The sequence below is a fragment of the Watersipora subatra genome, chromosome 4, assembly GCF_963576615.1.
Source record: "Watersipora subatra chromosome 4, tzWatSuba1.1, whole genome shotgun sequence".
NCBI classification, from domain to species: Eukaryota; Metazoa; Bryozoa; class Gymnolaemata; order Cheilostomatida; family Watersiporidae; genus Watersipora; species Watersipora subatra.
The window spans coordinates 28,857,230-28,871,951 of record NC_088711.1 but is presented as its reverse complement, the minus strand read 5'-3'; the positions used below and the strand labels follow the sequence as shown (position 1 = coordinate 28,871,951).

Genomic DNA, 14,722 nt, shown 5'->3' with positions numbered 1-14,722 from the left:
AACATATCTAAATACCCCACCAGAAATGCAACATATCTAAATACCCCACCAGAAATGCACCATATCTAAATACCCCCACCAGAAATGCAACATATCTAAATACCCCACCAGAAATGCAACATATCTAAACACCCCCGCCAAAAATGTATCATATCTCAATACTTCCCACCAAGACTGTATCTTCTAAAATAAGGCAACAACTTTAAGTTTTGCATACATTTCAGGGGGACAATTCAAATTAAGGAGAATTCTGTTTATAATCTTACAACAAAAAACCTCTCCTATAATAAGGCTACTTTAAAAGTTAATTATAGTCCCTGTTTCTAGGATCAGCCTTAAATTGAATATGATTACTATAAGATTGCCTTTGGCCCCTATCCTCATACATTGACTTGTATAAAAAGACTATGCCGATGTAAATGTATGATGAAAACATAGGCAACAGACTTGCAAATCCTATCAATGCCAGCTGATCAAACACAACTTGAGTTACAAACACAACTTGAGTTACAAACTTTGAATGATGTGAAAACAGAAAGCAATTTTTGCAGCAATATTTAGACACAAAGTAACCGATGTAGCAAGGAATAAGGTAACAGATGTAGCAAGGAATAAGGTGACCAATGTAGCAAGAAATAAGGTAATAGATGTAGCAAGGAATAAGGCGACCAATTTAGCAAGGAATAAGGTAACAGATGTAGCAAGGAATAAGGCGACCAATGTAGCAAGGAATAAGGTAACTGATGTAGCAAGGAATAAGGCGACCAATGTAGCAAGGAATAAGGCGACCAATGTAGCAAGGAATAAGGTTACCGATGCAGCAAGGAATAAGGTAACAGATGTAGCGAGGAATACGGTAACAGATGTAGCAAGGAATAAGGTAACCGATGTAGCAGGAATAAGGTAACAGATGTAGCAGAGAATCAAGTATATCGCAAGAACAAGAGTGAATGTTTAGTGAAGAGGGAGTGATAGAAATAAAACAATGTAATTTCAAATTTAAATTAACTCACCTGGTTTATTTATTCTTATTATTTTATGCATTATTGTTAGTTGTAACCATATTATTGTTAGTTGTAACCATATTATTGTTAGTTGTTACCATATTATTGTTAGTTGTAACGATATTATTGTTAGTTTTAACCATATTATTGTTAGTTGTAACGATATTATTGTGAGTTGTAACCATATTATTGTTAGTTGTAACCATATTATTGTTAGTTGTAACCATATTATTGTGAGTTGTAACCATATTATTGTTAGTTGTAACCATATTATTGTTAGTTGTAACCATATTATTGTTAGTTGTAACCATATTATTGTTAGTTGTAACCATATTATTTACTTTCCCTTAATTGTGATGTTTGAAAACACTTCAGACATCACATGTCAGAAACAACTTTATTATGTCGAAAAAAATATCTGCTAACACTTTGTCGTATACTGAAATATTCAAATCTGGAGGTGATTGTAATTTCTTGTTTAACTGTACACGGTGTCACTGGTACAACATAGTATAATTATATAGTGACCTACATACCAAAAACTTTTAATTGAACCCCACCTCTTTGAATGCCACCTCTATTTGAATGCCACCTCTATTTGAATGCCACTATGGGAGAAGGGTTGAACAATAGAGCGCTACCCTTTAATTAAACGCTACCTCGATTTGACCGCCACTATTAATAGAAAAGTTGAAAAATAGAGCGCCATGGAGTTCAAATAGAGATTTTACGGTAACTATCTACCTGGTGCATAGCAACATCTGTGAGCCACATGTTGTTCTCATCGTCTATTGTCACTCCATGAGGAAGGTAGAAGCTACAAATTGAGAAAACCAGATAGAGTACGTAACAAATTGCTAATAGAACCGATCAGGTCAAAATATTAGCCAACCCCGGATAACTAACTAAAGGATATTTAGACAAGAATGATTACAAATAAGGCACAAGTTCATAACTTACAAGTTATCTCCCCATGAGTTAATTAGAGCTCCGGAAGAGTCAAACTGTATGAGAGTTTTTTCAGGAATAGCACCTGAAATGAGACAAGGGGTATATATATAACTAACAACTACTAACAAGTGATATGACTAACAACTACTAACAAGTGATATTATTAACAACTACTAACAAGTGATATGACTCACAACTACTAACAAGAGATATGACAAACAGCTGCTAACAAGTGATATGACTAACTACTACTAACAAATGATACTACTAACAACTGCTAACAAGTGATATTATTAACAAGTGATACTACTAGCAACTACTAACAAGTGATATGACTAACAACTACTAACAAGTGATATGACTAACAACTGCTAACAGGTGATATGACTAACTACTACTAACAAATGATACTACTAACAAGTGATACTGCTAACAACTACTAACAAGAGATACTGCTAACAACTACTAACAAGTGATACTACTAACTACTAACAAGTAACACTACTAACATTTATTAACAAGTGATATGACTAACTACTACTAGCAACTACTAACATGCGATACTAGTAATAAGCGATACTAGTAACAAATGTTTTGATTCACTACACCAACGGATTCTTCAGAGTCATTTTAAAGAGCTACTACAAAGTCTAAAGCCATCCAGCATACCCGTAATGTACACAAACATTTTCGAGCAATCAATTGTTTTTGAGATGCTGCAGAAAACACACTGACACTAAGCTGTACTACACACCTAGTATAAACTGCATTGTCAGTAAATCTATAAATGTGTTTAGTCCTCACCAAGCTATGAAACACCAAGTATTGGATTAGATTAATTCTATAAACAAGAGAAAAAGCTTACACTCTCCTGCATCTCACGTTCATTAATGGTGGTCAACTCATTGGACAAACCTGAATCCTACTCTTCCAACTAGTGTTATACCCCCTCAGACCCCCTATACCCCCTCAGACCCCCTATATACCCTCAGACCCCCTATACCCCCAGACCCCCTATACCCCTCAGACGCCCTATACCCCCTCAGACACCCTATATACCCTCAGACCCCCTATACACCCTCAGACGCCCTATCTATACCACCTCAGACCCCCTATACAACCCCCTATATCCCCTCAGACGCCCTATACCGCCTCAGACCCCCTATACACCCACTATACCCCTTCAGACCCCCTATATACCTCTCTTTAGAAAAAATAACAAATGCTGAACTGATAAATAACTGAAATGTAAACTGAAATACAGCGGTAACAACTTTTCAAAGTCACTGCTACCATTACTACTACTGTAATTCACTGCTACCATTACTACTACTGTAATTCACTGCTACCGTTACTACTACAGGGATAGAACCTTCTGACTACTACTGTAATGTTCTTGTTTACATTCCAAAGTTAAACCGTCTCACACCAACTGAACTTTCACTCATTTACAATCCAGACTGAACTCAGGAAATAAATCGCCTCATCAGTCTATTTCACTCTTTGGGAAATTAACTCTTTAAACCAATCGGTATATCATGTAGCCTACTTCATTAACCCTTTTTAACTTAGCCTACCAATTAACCATAAGAGTGCTTAGTCACTTCATAGACCACAGCTCAATCTTGACCGTTAACACTGCTCACACGTGTCTTCAGTTAAAGATAGACAATCACTGAAAGCTTACAGCAGGTTGAACACATATCGTACTGCATGTGGGGGAAGGAGCTCTGGTATCCCAGGAATCTATATACAGCGATACTTGAATAATGCGAACTTCACGAGACCGAGTGAAAGTGTTCGAGTTATCAGAGCACTGTCACGAGTGCATGTATTTATCAGTAGACACGTGTACATATACAAACTATATATAAATCAAATGCATAGCATGCTTGTTGCAAGTTAAAGGGCCTCTGATGTAAAGTTTTAAAAAGTTTCATCAGAAAGTATGCGTAGATATTTTTATATCATTTAAGGTTTGTTAGCTGTTTCAGGTGATGTGACTGCCAAGACGTTCTCAGGTTAAAATTGGCAAAACTTGGTCGCGGTTAAATCGCTAAGAAAAAAGACATCTTTTTCTCCTTCTCCATCTTCTTCTCTTTTTTAACCAAGATCAATTTTGCCAACTGTATTTTAAGTTTATTTGAACATTACCTCGCTTTTCCTTGCTTTCGAAGGGCCACCACAAAGCGGATGTTTGGTAAAATTTGATTTTTTGCAAACTTTTAGAAAAGTCGTTAACGAAAACATTTTGCTGATGACGGTAATAACGACGCCTAAGAACTACTAAACGTTGATGTTTATCTCTATGGCTTGGAATAAAGTGATTTTCTACAGCGATAACTGTTTTAATAGCCGTTGGGTAAAAAACTGTTCGAGTTAATGATGTTAAGGTCGAGTTATCTCAAACAATTTATCATTGCGTGGGAACGGACCAAACAAATCCATTCGAGTTAACCTTGTGTTCGAGCTATCCGAGGGCGAGTTTTCCGAATTTGAATGTATATAAATCTCAAAGTTTGTCGTCTGTCGCCATCTGTTCGGATGTCTGCGTGTCCGGCTATTAAAATCTTGGAAATAAAATTTCACTTCACGCGGGATTTGAACTCACAAAGATTGCACACGCAAGTTTGTAATCCAATTGTTTAACCGCCGAGTCTACGAAGGCACTTACGATTTATAGCCCTTACTATATACTCTATACACCCTCTTCCCGATTTCCTAAATGACGTATTAACTAAAACTCTATGAATCCTATTAACTTTATAGAATTCGATGCTTTTTCGTTCTCGCCTTACTAAGGCTAATTTGTTTTCCGCCAAACGAAATCAACTAACATTGACATATTACATTTAATCATCTAACTATTTTGAAATTTGGCGATTGTATCTCAGTTCAGCGTCATCCGCTTTTTAAAAGAACAGGTTCACAGACAGATAAGTGATGAAACTTTAGTTAAAAATTTACTAAAATACTAAAACTTCCTTCAAGTATGTTTACAGTAAGTTAAATTCATAGAAGCTAGATTCATGGGTTATGTTACATGTCTGTTATGTTACATGTCTGTTATGTTACATGTCTGTTATGTTACATGTCTGTTATGTTACATGTCTGTTATGTTACATGTCTGTTATGTTACATGTCTGTTATGTTACATGTATGTTATGTTACATGTCTGTTATGTTACATGTATGTTATGTTACATGTCTGTTATGTTACATGTCTGTCTTGAAAGTAAGAACTACACGAAGTACATTGTAATATTACATTTTATTGCAGATGATAACCACAAAATGCACGAAAGTTATGGTTGGTAACTATAGTTACTAAGGTTAACATATTGTTTCATTACTATTTTTTAGTTTTGGTGATTTTGATTATTTTTACTAGTCAGTGATTGCATTAGATAATCACTATGGGTTTCTATACCAGTCTATACGTCTATACGATATTTTCGCTTTATGATGCCAACACTGAAACGAACTAAAATCATATAACTGTATACGCAACAATTTTTCATTGTAATTGTAGAAAAACAGACTATATTTAGCCATTACTTGCTAATGATTTCGCATTTACATTTAAACACCTTTACAGTTTTAGTTTTTCCCCTGAATTATTTAAAAAAAACACTTCTTTCATGATATGAAATATAAAAGTTAAAGTTCTTTGAAAAAATTTGAATTCCTTAAAGTTGTTTTCTTTTTCCTCTTAATTCATTTCAACTGCACAAAACACCTTTCCAACGATATAAAGTTTAAAAGTTAGAATGGTAAATGTTGCGTATGTCAACTTAACCCGGACAACGCCGGACATTCACCTAGTATATTCTAATACATGCATTAAGGTTTCATACCCCTCTCAACCCACACATACCTATATTCTAATACATGCATTAAGGTTTCATACCCCTCTCAACCCACACATAGCTATATTCTAATACATGCATTAAGGTTTCATACCCCTCTCAACCCACACATACCTATATTCTAATACATGCATTAAGGTTTCATACCCCTCTCAACCCACACATAGCTATATTCTAATATATGCATTAAGGTTTCATACCCCTCTCAACCCACACATAGCTATATTCTAATACATGTATTAAGGTTTCATACCCCTCTCAACCCACACATAGCTATATTCTAATATATGCATTAAGGTTTCATACCCCTCTCAACCCACACATAGCTATATTCTAATACATGTATTAAGGTTTCATACCCCTCTCAACCCACACATAGCTATATTCTAATACATGCATTAAGGTTTCATACCCCTCTCAACCCACACAGCTATATTCTAATACATGTATTAAGGTTTCATACCCCTCTCAACCCACACATAGCTATATTCTAATATATGCATTAAGGTTTCATACCCCTCTCAACCCACACATAGCTATATTCTAATACATGTATTAAGGTTTCATACCCCTCTCAACCCACACATAGCTATATTCTAATACATGCATTAAGGTTTCATACCCCTCTCAACCCACACATACCTATATTCTAATACATGCATTAAGGTTTCATACCCCTCTCAACCCACACATAGCTACAGTCAAACATGGATAACTCGAACACATGGTTAATTCGAACGGTTTCTTTGGTCCGTTCCCACGTAATGATAAATCGCTATAGATAACTCGAACTCAACACTGTTAATTCGAACTGTTTTTTTGCCCAACGGCTACCGAAACGGTTGTTATCGCTTTAGAAAATCACTTTATTCAAAGCCATAGAGGTAAACTTCATCTTTTCGTAATTCATAAGCGTTGTTATTACCACCATCGGCAAAATATTTTTGTCAACGACTTTTCTAAAGGTTTGGTGAAATTTGATTTATCCTGCTATACGATGAATAGCACAGCTAGACGGGTCACGCGCGCAAGGATTTTCGCCACGCACATACAAAACAAAAATCGCATGTTGTTTTTGTTTTGTATGTGCGTGGCGAAAATCCTTGAGTGCGTGACCCGGCTAGCCCGTGATGAATAGTTTTCCGACGTTGATTCCGCGTTGAATCAACGTCGGAATGTTGAATGTTTAAAACGTCTTAAAAATTGTTGTAATTAAACGTATACGTTGTTAGCTACAAAAAACTATTCATCGTTTGACCTAAACACAGAATACGTGTGTACATTCAATAAGTATCTATTAAAAAAGCGTGAGTGATATAGAATGTACCGTAAAACCTCATAATACTTCTAATTGAACTGCCTCGGAGTGTTGCTCTTAACGAATCCCAGGTAAAGTAAGGTAATCTTTGCATAAACTTCAAGAAAAAACGGCAAAAATGATCGTGGGTAAAACCCCAAAAGAAAAAAATGTCTTTTCTTTTGAGCATTTCAACAACAATCAAGTTTTGCCAATGTCAATCTGAAAAACGTCCTGGCAATAACATCACCTCAAACAACAAACCAATCTCAAGTGATAGAAAAATCTCTATACTTTTTCATAAAAACGTTTTAAACTTTACATTAGAAGCATTTAATTTGAAACAAGCCATTTGTGCTTTTGATTTATATTATAGTTTGCATATGTACATGTATCTACTAATAAATAAGTAAATACATGGACTTGTGACAGTGCTCTGATAACTTGAACGCTCTGATAATTCGAACACTTTTGCTCGGTCCCGTGAAGTTCGAGTTATCCATGTTTGACTGTATATTCTAATACATGCATTAAGGTTTCATACCCCTCTCAACCCACACATACCTATATTCTAATACATGCATTAAGGTTTCATACCCCTCTCAACCCCCACATAGCTATATTCTACACTATACTTACCCTTTTCTGCATGCCTGTAATTTTGGTTGGCGTCAAAAGATGTGGCATCCCAGGTAAAGGAGCCCCGGTGGAAGAGAACAAGGTTGTCACGAGAGTCCGTGTCAAGACCTGCTAGCTGACCGATATGGATATCTGATGGAGAGAACCAATCCTGTGCCTCAGCCATTACTGCAGTAGGATAGGCTTGCATTAACAAAATGAGTGATGCTTTTTCCTCCACATCATTGAATACAACAATTAAAAAAGCATACGGAAACCATTAGCTTTAACTTTACAAAAAGTAGCAAAATAGTTGCTCAAATTAAAGTAAACACTGATTTAAACTGGACAAATATCTTCTAAACCTGCTAATAAAATCCTGGCACATTACAGATTTCATCCAGGCCCGGTGCTGCTCAACATTCCCAGGGTTACAATCCAAAATGTGACCCTCAATAGAATGCTGACACCAATAATTCCTAAATTACAGACTCTGAAAATTGATATTCCTCCGAGATGAGTCACTATAATAATGATTGATATTTACTAACATGGTAACTCGTTTCCATCTATCTTTATGCCAAAGCTCAGGGCTGTAGTAGTGTCCTCTACAAGTATAGCACAGTTATATAAACATGTATAAGTGACTAAGTTCAGGGTTGTAGTAGTGTCCTCTACAAGTATAGCACAGTTATATAAACATGTATAAGTGACTAAGCTCTGGGCTGTAGTAGTGTCCTCTACAAGTATAGCACAGTTATATAAACATGTATAAGTGACTAAGTTCAGGGCTGTAGTAGTGTCCTCTACAAGTATAGCACAGTTATATAAACAAGTATAAGTAACTAAGTTCAGGGCTGTAGTAGTGTCCTCTACAAGTATAGCACAGTTATATAAACAAGTATAAGTAACTAAGTTCAGGGCTGTAGTAGTGTCCTCTACAAGTATAGCACAGTTATATAAACATGTATAAGTGACTAAGTTCAGGGCTGTAGTAGTGTCCTCTACAAGTATAGCACAGTTATATAAACATGTATAAGTGACTAAGTTCAGGGCTGTAGTAGTGTCCTCTACAAGTATAGCACAGTTATATAAACATGTATAAGTGACTAAGCTCAGGGCTGTAGTAGTGTCCTCTACAAGTATAGCACAGTTATATAAACATGTATAAGTGACTAAGCTCAGGGCTGTAGTAGTGTCCTCTACAAGTATAGCACAGTTATATAAACATGTATAAGTGACTAAGCTCAGGGCTGTAGTAGTGTCCTCTACAAGTATAGCACAGTTATATAAACAAGTATAAGTGACTAAGTTCAGGGCTGTAGTAGTGTCCTCTACAAGTATAGCACAGTTATATAAACATGTATAAGTGACTAAGCTCAGGGCTGTAGTAGTGTCCTCTACAAGTATAGCACAGTTATATAAACATGTATAAGTGACTAAGCTCAGGGCTGTAGTAGTGTCCTCTACAAGTATAGCACAGTTATATAAACATGTATAAGTGACTAAGCTCAGGGCTGTAGTAGTGTCCTCTACAAGTATAGCACAGTTATATAAACAAGTATAAGTGACTAAGTTCAGGGCTGTAGTAGTGTCCTCTACAAGTATAGCACAGTTATATAAACAAGTATAAGTAACTAAGTTCAGGGCTGTAGTAGTGTTCTCTACAAGTATAGCACAGTTATATAAACAAGTATAAGTGACTAAGTTCAGGGCTGTAGTAGTGTCCTCTACAAGTATAGCACAGTTATATAAACAAGTATAAGTGACTAAGTTCAGGGCTGTAGTAGTGTCCTCTACAAGTATAGCACAGTTATATAAACATGTATAAGTGACTAAGCTCTGGGCTGTAGTAGTGTCCTCTACAAGTATAGCACAGTTATATAAACATGTATAAGTGACTAAGTTCAGGGCTGTAGTAGTGTCCTCTACAAGTATAGCACAGTTATATAAACAAGTATAAGTGACTAAGTTCAGGGCTGTAGTAGTGTCCTCTACAAGTATAGCACAGTTATATAAACATGTATAAGTGACTAAGCTCAGGGCTGTAGTAGTGTCCTCTACAAGTATAGCACAGTTATATAAACATGTATAAGTGACTAAGCTCAGGGCTGTAGTAGTGTCCTCTACAAGTATAGCACAGTTATATAAACATGTATAAGTGACTAAGCTCAGGGCTGTAGTAGTGTCCTCTACAAGTATAGCACAGTTATATAAACAAGTATAAGTGACTAAGTTCAGGGCTGTAGTAGTGTCCTCTACAAGTATAGCACAGTTATATAAACAAGTATAAGTAACTAAGTTCAGGGCTGTAGTAGTGTTCTCTACAAGTATAGCACAGTTATATAAACAAGTATAAGTGACTAAGTTCAGGGCTGTAGTAGTGTCCTCTACAAGTATAGCACAGTTATATAAACAAGTATAAGTGACTAAGTTCAGGGCTGTAGTAGTGTCCTCTACAAGTATAGCACAGTTATATAAACATGTATAAGTGACTAAGCTCTGGGCTGTAGTAGTGTCCTCTACAAGTATAGCACAGTTATATAAACATGTATAAGTGACTAAGTTCAGGGCTGTAGTAGTGTCCTCTACAAGTATAGCACAGTTATATAAACAAGTATAAGTAACTAAGTTCAGGGCTGTAGTAGTGTCCTCTACAAGTATAGCACAGTTATATAAACAAGTATAAGTAACTAAGTTCAGGGCTGTAGTAGTGTCCTCTACAAGTATAGCACAGTTATATAAACATGTATAAGTGACTAAGCTCAGGGCTGTAGTAGTGTCCTTTACAAGTATAGCACAGTTATATAAACAAGTATAAGTGACTAAGTTCAGGGCTGTAGTAGTGTCCTCTACAAGTATAGCACAGTTATATAAACATGTATAAGTGACTAAGTTCAGGGCTGTAGTAGTGTCCTCTACAAGTATAGCACAGTTATATAAACAAGTATAAGTGACTAAGTTCAGGGCTGTAGTAGTGTCCTCTACAAGTATAGCACAGTTATATAAACAAGTATAAGTGACTAAGTTCAGGGCTGTAGTAGTGTCCTCTACAAGTATAGCACAGTTATATAAACATGTATAAGTGACTAAGTTCAGGGTTGTAGTAGTGTCCTCTACAAGTATAGCACAGTTATATAAACAAGTATAAGTAACTAAGTTCAGGGCTGTAGTAGTGTCCTCTACAAGTATAGCACAATTATATAAACATGTATAAGTGACTAAGCTCAGGGCTGTAGTAGTGTCCTCTACAAGTATAGCACAATTATATAAACATGTATAAGTGACTAAGCTCAGGGCTGTAGTAGTGTCCTCTACAAGTATAGCACAATTATATAAACATGTATAAGTGACTAAGCTCAGGGCTGTAGTAGTGTCCTCTACAAGTATAAGTGATTAAGTCAGCTATGAACAGATATATAAGTTAAACTACATAGAGGCTAGTTAGCATACCAAATTAGATGTAAATGTGAAATAATTAGCAAGTAATAGCTGAATTAATTCGGTTTTGCTACGATTACAATAAAAGATCATTCGGTAATTTGGTCATGATACAATTAATACGAACTGAGAAAACAAAATAAAAATCCTGAATGTGTTGAATTAACAATAACAATTTTTGCATAGGCGTGTGTGTGTCTATAAAAAGGTTATTGTTTCATCAGAAGGTGTCCATCAAAACTTTTTTATGATACTCAGTTTGAAAGTTAGACTGGCAAATGTTGTTATACGTTTAATACAAATCAATTTTCTGACCAAAGACTTTTATTCCCCGGGTAGCACACATATTATTCCTATAATATTTGCTCCAACATACGATCGTTTTGAAACAAACAAGAAAGAACATTTCGGAACGGATTATCTTTGTACAGCGATGTTTTACTACTTCCTAAGGAGGTGAACAACTAACTGAGTACTCAATGACTTACCAGTGTATTGTATGTATATTGATGACCATAGTAGGATAACTGTTGAGTAACTAAAGGCTACCTACAGGGCTATATGGGAATGACTATAAACTAGTCCTATGGTGACTACGGTAGGGCAACTCACTGAAAGGTAACTCTATGTCAGGTTATACAGAACAACTATAGGGTAACAGTAAGCAAGCTATAAAGGTAACTCTATGTCAGGTTATACAGAACAACTATAGGGTAACAGTAAGCAAGCTATAAAGGTAACTCTATGTCAGGTTATAGAGAACAACTATAGGGTAACAGTAAGCAAGCTATAAAGGTAACTCTATGTCAGGTTATACAGAACAACTATAGGGTAACAGTAAGCAGGCTATAAAGGTAACTCTATGTCAGGTTATAGAGAACAACTATAGGGTAACAGTAAGCAAGCTATAAATTAATATGAAAACCTTGGGAATGGCTATAATGCAAATATATGCAAACTAGAAAATAAAAAATAACAATGTGTAAAATAGTTAAAGTGCAGACATTCCAATCCGATATTAAAACTGTGCCCTCACTTACATTCAACTCACTTATAAAGGTAAACATTGCACATCATTAATCCCGCTAAACTCGCTATTGTTCTTTGCCTATGTTGCTCTAGGGATAACCTCGCTAAGTGAAAATTAAACTCAAAGGAAGAACTGTAATTACCATGCTCATCAAGGTGGTGTTCATGGCCGACTGGCTTCTGGTCAAGTGGAGGATTCGGTGGTAGCGTTACCATACTGTCAGAAGGGAGAGTATTGGCTTGTTTTGGCAACCAGTTGCTGAAGCATGTGTGATACCCTGCTTCACCCTCGACATAGTACATCATGTAGAAGTTACACATCTCATCCTTGTGGGTTGACCTAGTTAAACACTTATCTAACTGAACAGGAACAAACAATAATAGACTCAAAAAACAAACATCTGCAGCTCCTCTGCGTGTAGAGGAGTAGAGGAAGACTCATTACTATTATCACTCCAGAACATTGAAAACAACCCAAAAGGGACTGACTGATTCATCTATTAACTAGGGCTTAAAAAACAGGGTCCGACAACTTCTAACACAATTAAATCAAAACTTGTAAGCGGTTACATAACTCACGAACTATCAATGCTTAAAGGGCCAGGCATAATGTCACGGGTATAGGCAATTTTTTTCTATCTTTTGTGATCATAATTTTCTGTCAATTAGTGAGTAAAATTGTTCAGACATACAGAAACACGAAAATTTTTATAACGAAATCTTCTCTCATGATGATATGGGGCATGCGAGTATATTTTTCTGGCATCGTGTGTGACGCGCGGGACAATAGGTCAACTTCTATCAAACTTTGCCATTCATTCTGTAATAAATTTTGCTTTTCTTCTATAATCAATGCAAGAATAGATTTTTTAGCCAAGGCATTTTTTCCTAATAAGTGCATTTTTTCCTTACCATTCAGGGCGAAATAGTTTGTCCCATGCGTCACATTTTCAGTGCATTTAGTTGCAGCCTGTTCTTCCTAAGCTATCTGAAGTAAAACAATTATTAATCTATCATTCCATGTTGGGCCGCTATGCCTCAGCCAAACTCGCAGAAAATATGGCAAGCTTCTGTTTTATAGGCACATGGAAGTATATGTGACAGGCGGGACATTTTTTAATAATATGACGATATCTGCCTTTGTTTGAGATTTCATTTTGATACCCCGCATGTGAAAGCAATGCTTGATATTTCAAGTCAGAAAAGCCAGTTTCTTTGAGAGAAATGAAAAATTGGAATTAATTTGTCATGTTTTGTAACTAAGAACATGGAGTTTGTCAAGATTACCCTACTGATACACACTTGGGGTGATGCCGTCAAATCATGAGGTAATCTTTGAACCAAATTTGTGTTTGTAAAGTATGGTTACAAAAATTACATCATATGGCGAAGGTGCAAGAGATGGTATTGAGGGACATCAAACAACAGGTTCTAATGGCAGTGTACCAGAAAAGGTATGTCGTAAACTCGGCAAAGTCATTTGCGGAAGCTACCACAACAATAACATCAAATCAGTGAAACCAATGAAGATATTTTCCATCTCAAAAGATAAGATTACTAAAACAGCGCAGATCTATAAAGAACCCTAGTCTATGGTGCCTATAATTCATGGCATTCAATAGCATTCAATCACATAGCAAATAAAAAAATAGTGATGTTGTTCTGATGGAATGGTGTCCTTCTCCCTGGCAGCCAATTCCACACACACAGAGCAGCGAACCTAATCAAGGGGTAACCACAAGAGATACTTCACAAACACTAATGCAGTTTTCACCACAAATGCTGGTCGCATTGGCCTATGACTCTGAAGTCAACATGGGAGAAATTCTCATAGCAAAGGCCAATGAAAGTAGGTGAACTATAAAGAAGTTCATGCAGCCAAACCCCAACGACAAAAGAACCACCCAGAGGAACTTTCTTCTTAAAGCACCTCCAGTTAATGCACCAGCGGGAACTATCAGGTCACTGAGATACTTTTACTAGCAAATGAGGAAATAATAATGGCAGAACGTAATGGTTTTAAGAAAAAATGGTTTACTGCATAAGTCTGACAATCTTTGAATCGTATGTGTTTTATGTTTCTTGTTTAAATAAAATAAGTATAATATATACTAATTTTAAATAATTAGTTGGTTTACCATATTTATAGATGTTTTGACTTCAAATCGTGACAATTTGTTGTCTAACAACTGCAAAATGTAGAAAAATTCTGAATTTTTCATGATGTTATTTTAGTCCGGCGCGTCACAGTCCCGCGCGTCACAGTCCCGCGCGTCACAGTCCCGCACGTCACAGGTGGTAGTCATCTTTTAAACCTCACAGAATCGTTAAACTTTAGCCTGAAAACAAAACAGTACAGACTTTTAGTAGAAGTATAGTAGAGATATGAGTTTGCCAAATAATAATGTCATGAGTCAAAAACTTCAGAATATTCTTGCAATTTATCACAAAGTAATTTTTCATGTCAAATTATGGTCCCGCGCGTCACACCAGGTTCAATATTTAATAATTCTT

At 36.1% G+C, this 14,722-nt stretch overlaps 1 protein-coding gene across 2 annotated transcripts in view; it reads right to left on the bottom strand.

The window, feature by feature from the left end:
* The window catches only part of LOC137395311 (peptidyl-glycine alpha-amidating monooxygenase B-like), a 72,321-nt gene that overhangs the window by 17,826 nt on the left and 39,773 nt on the right, over nt 1-14,722 (bottom strand). For both annotated transcript variants that reach the window (XM_068082207.1, XM_068082208.1), the window contains 5 exons: nt 12,352-12,548; nt 8,290-8,346; nt 7,760-7,927; nt 1,965-2,037; nt 1,749-1,821 (listed from right to left, as the gene is read on the bottom strand). In XM_068082207.1, coding sequence (XP_067938308.1) covers nt 1,749-1,821; nt 1,965-2,037; nt 7,760-7,927; nt 8,290-8,346; nt 12,352-12,548 — 568 coding nt within the window. The remainder of the gene's footprint in view (nt 1-1,748; nt 1,822-1,964; nt 2,038-7,759; nt 7,928-8,289; nt 8,347-12,351; nt 12,549-14,722) is intronic.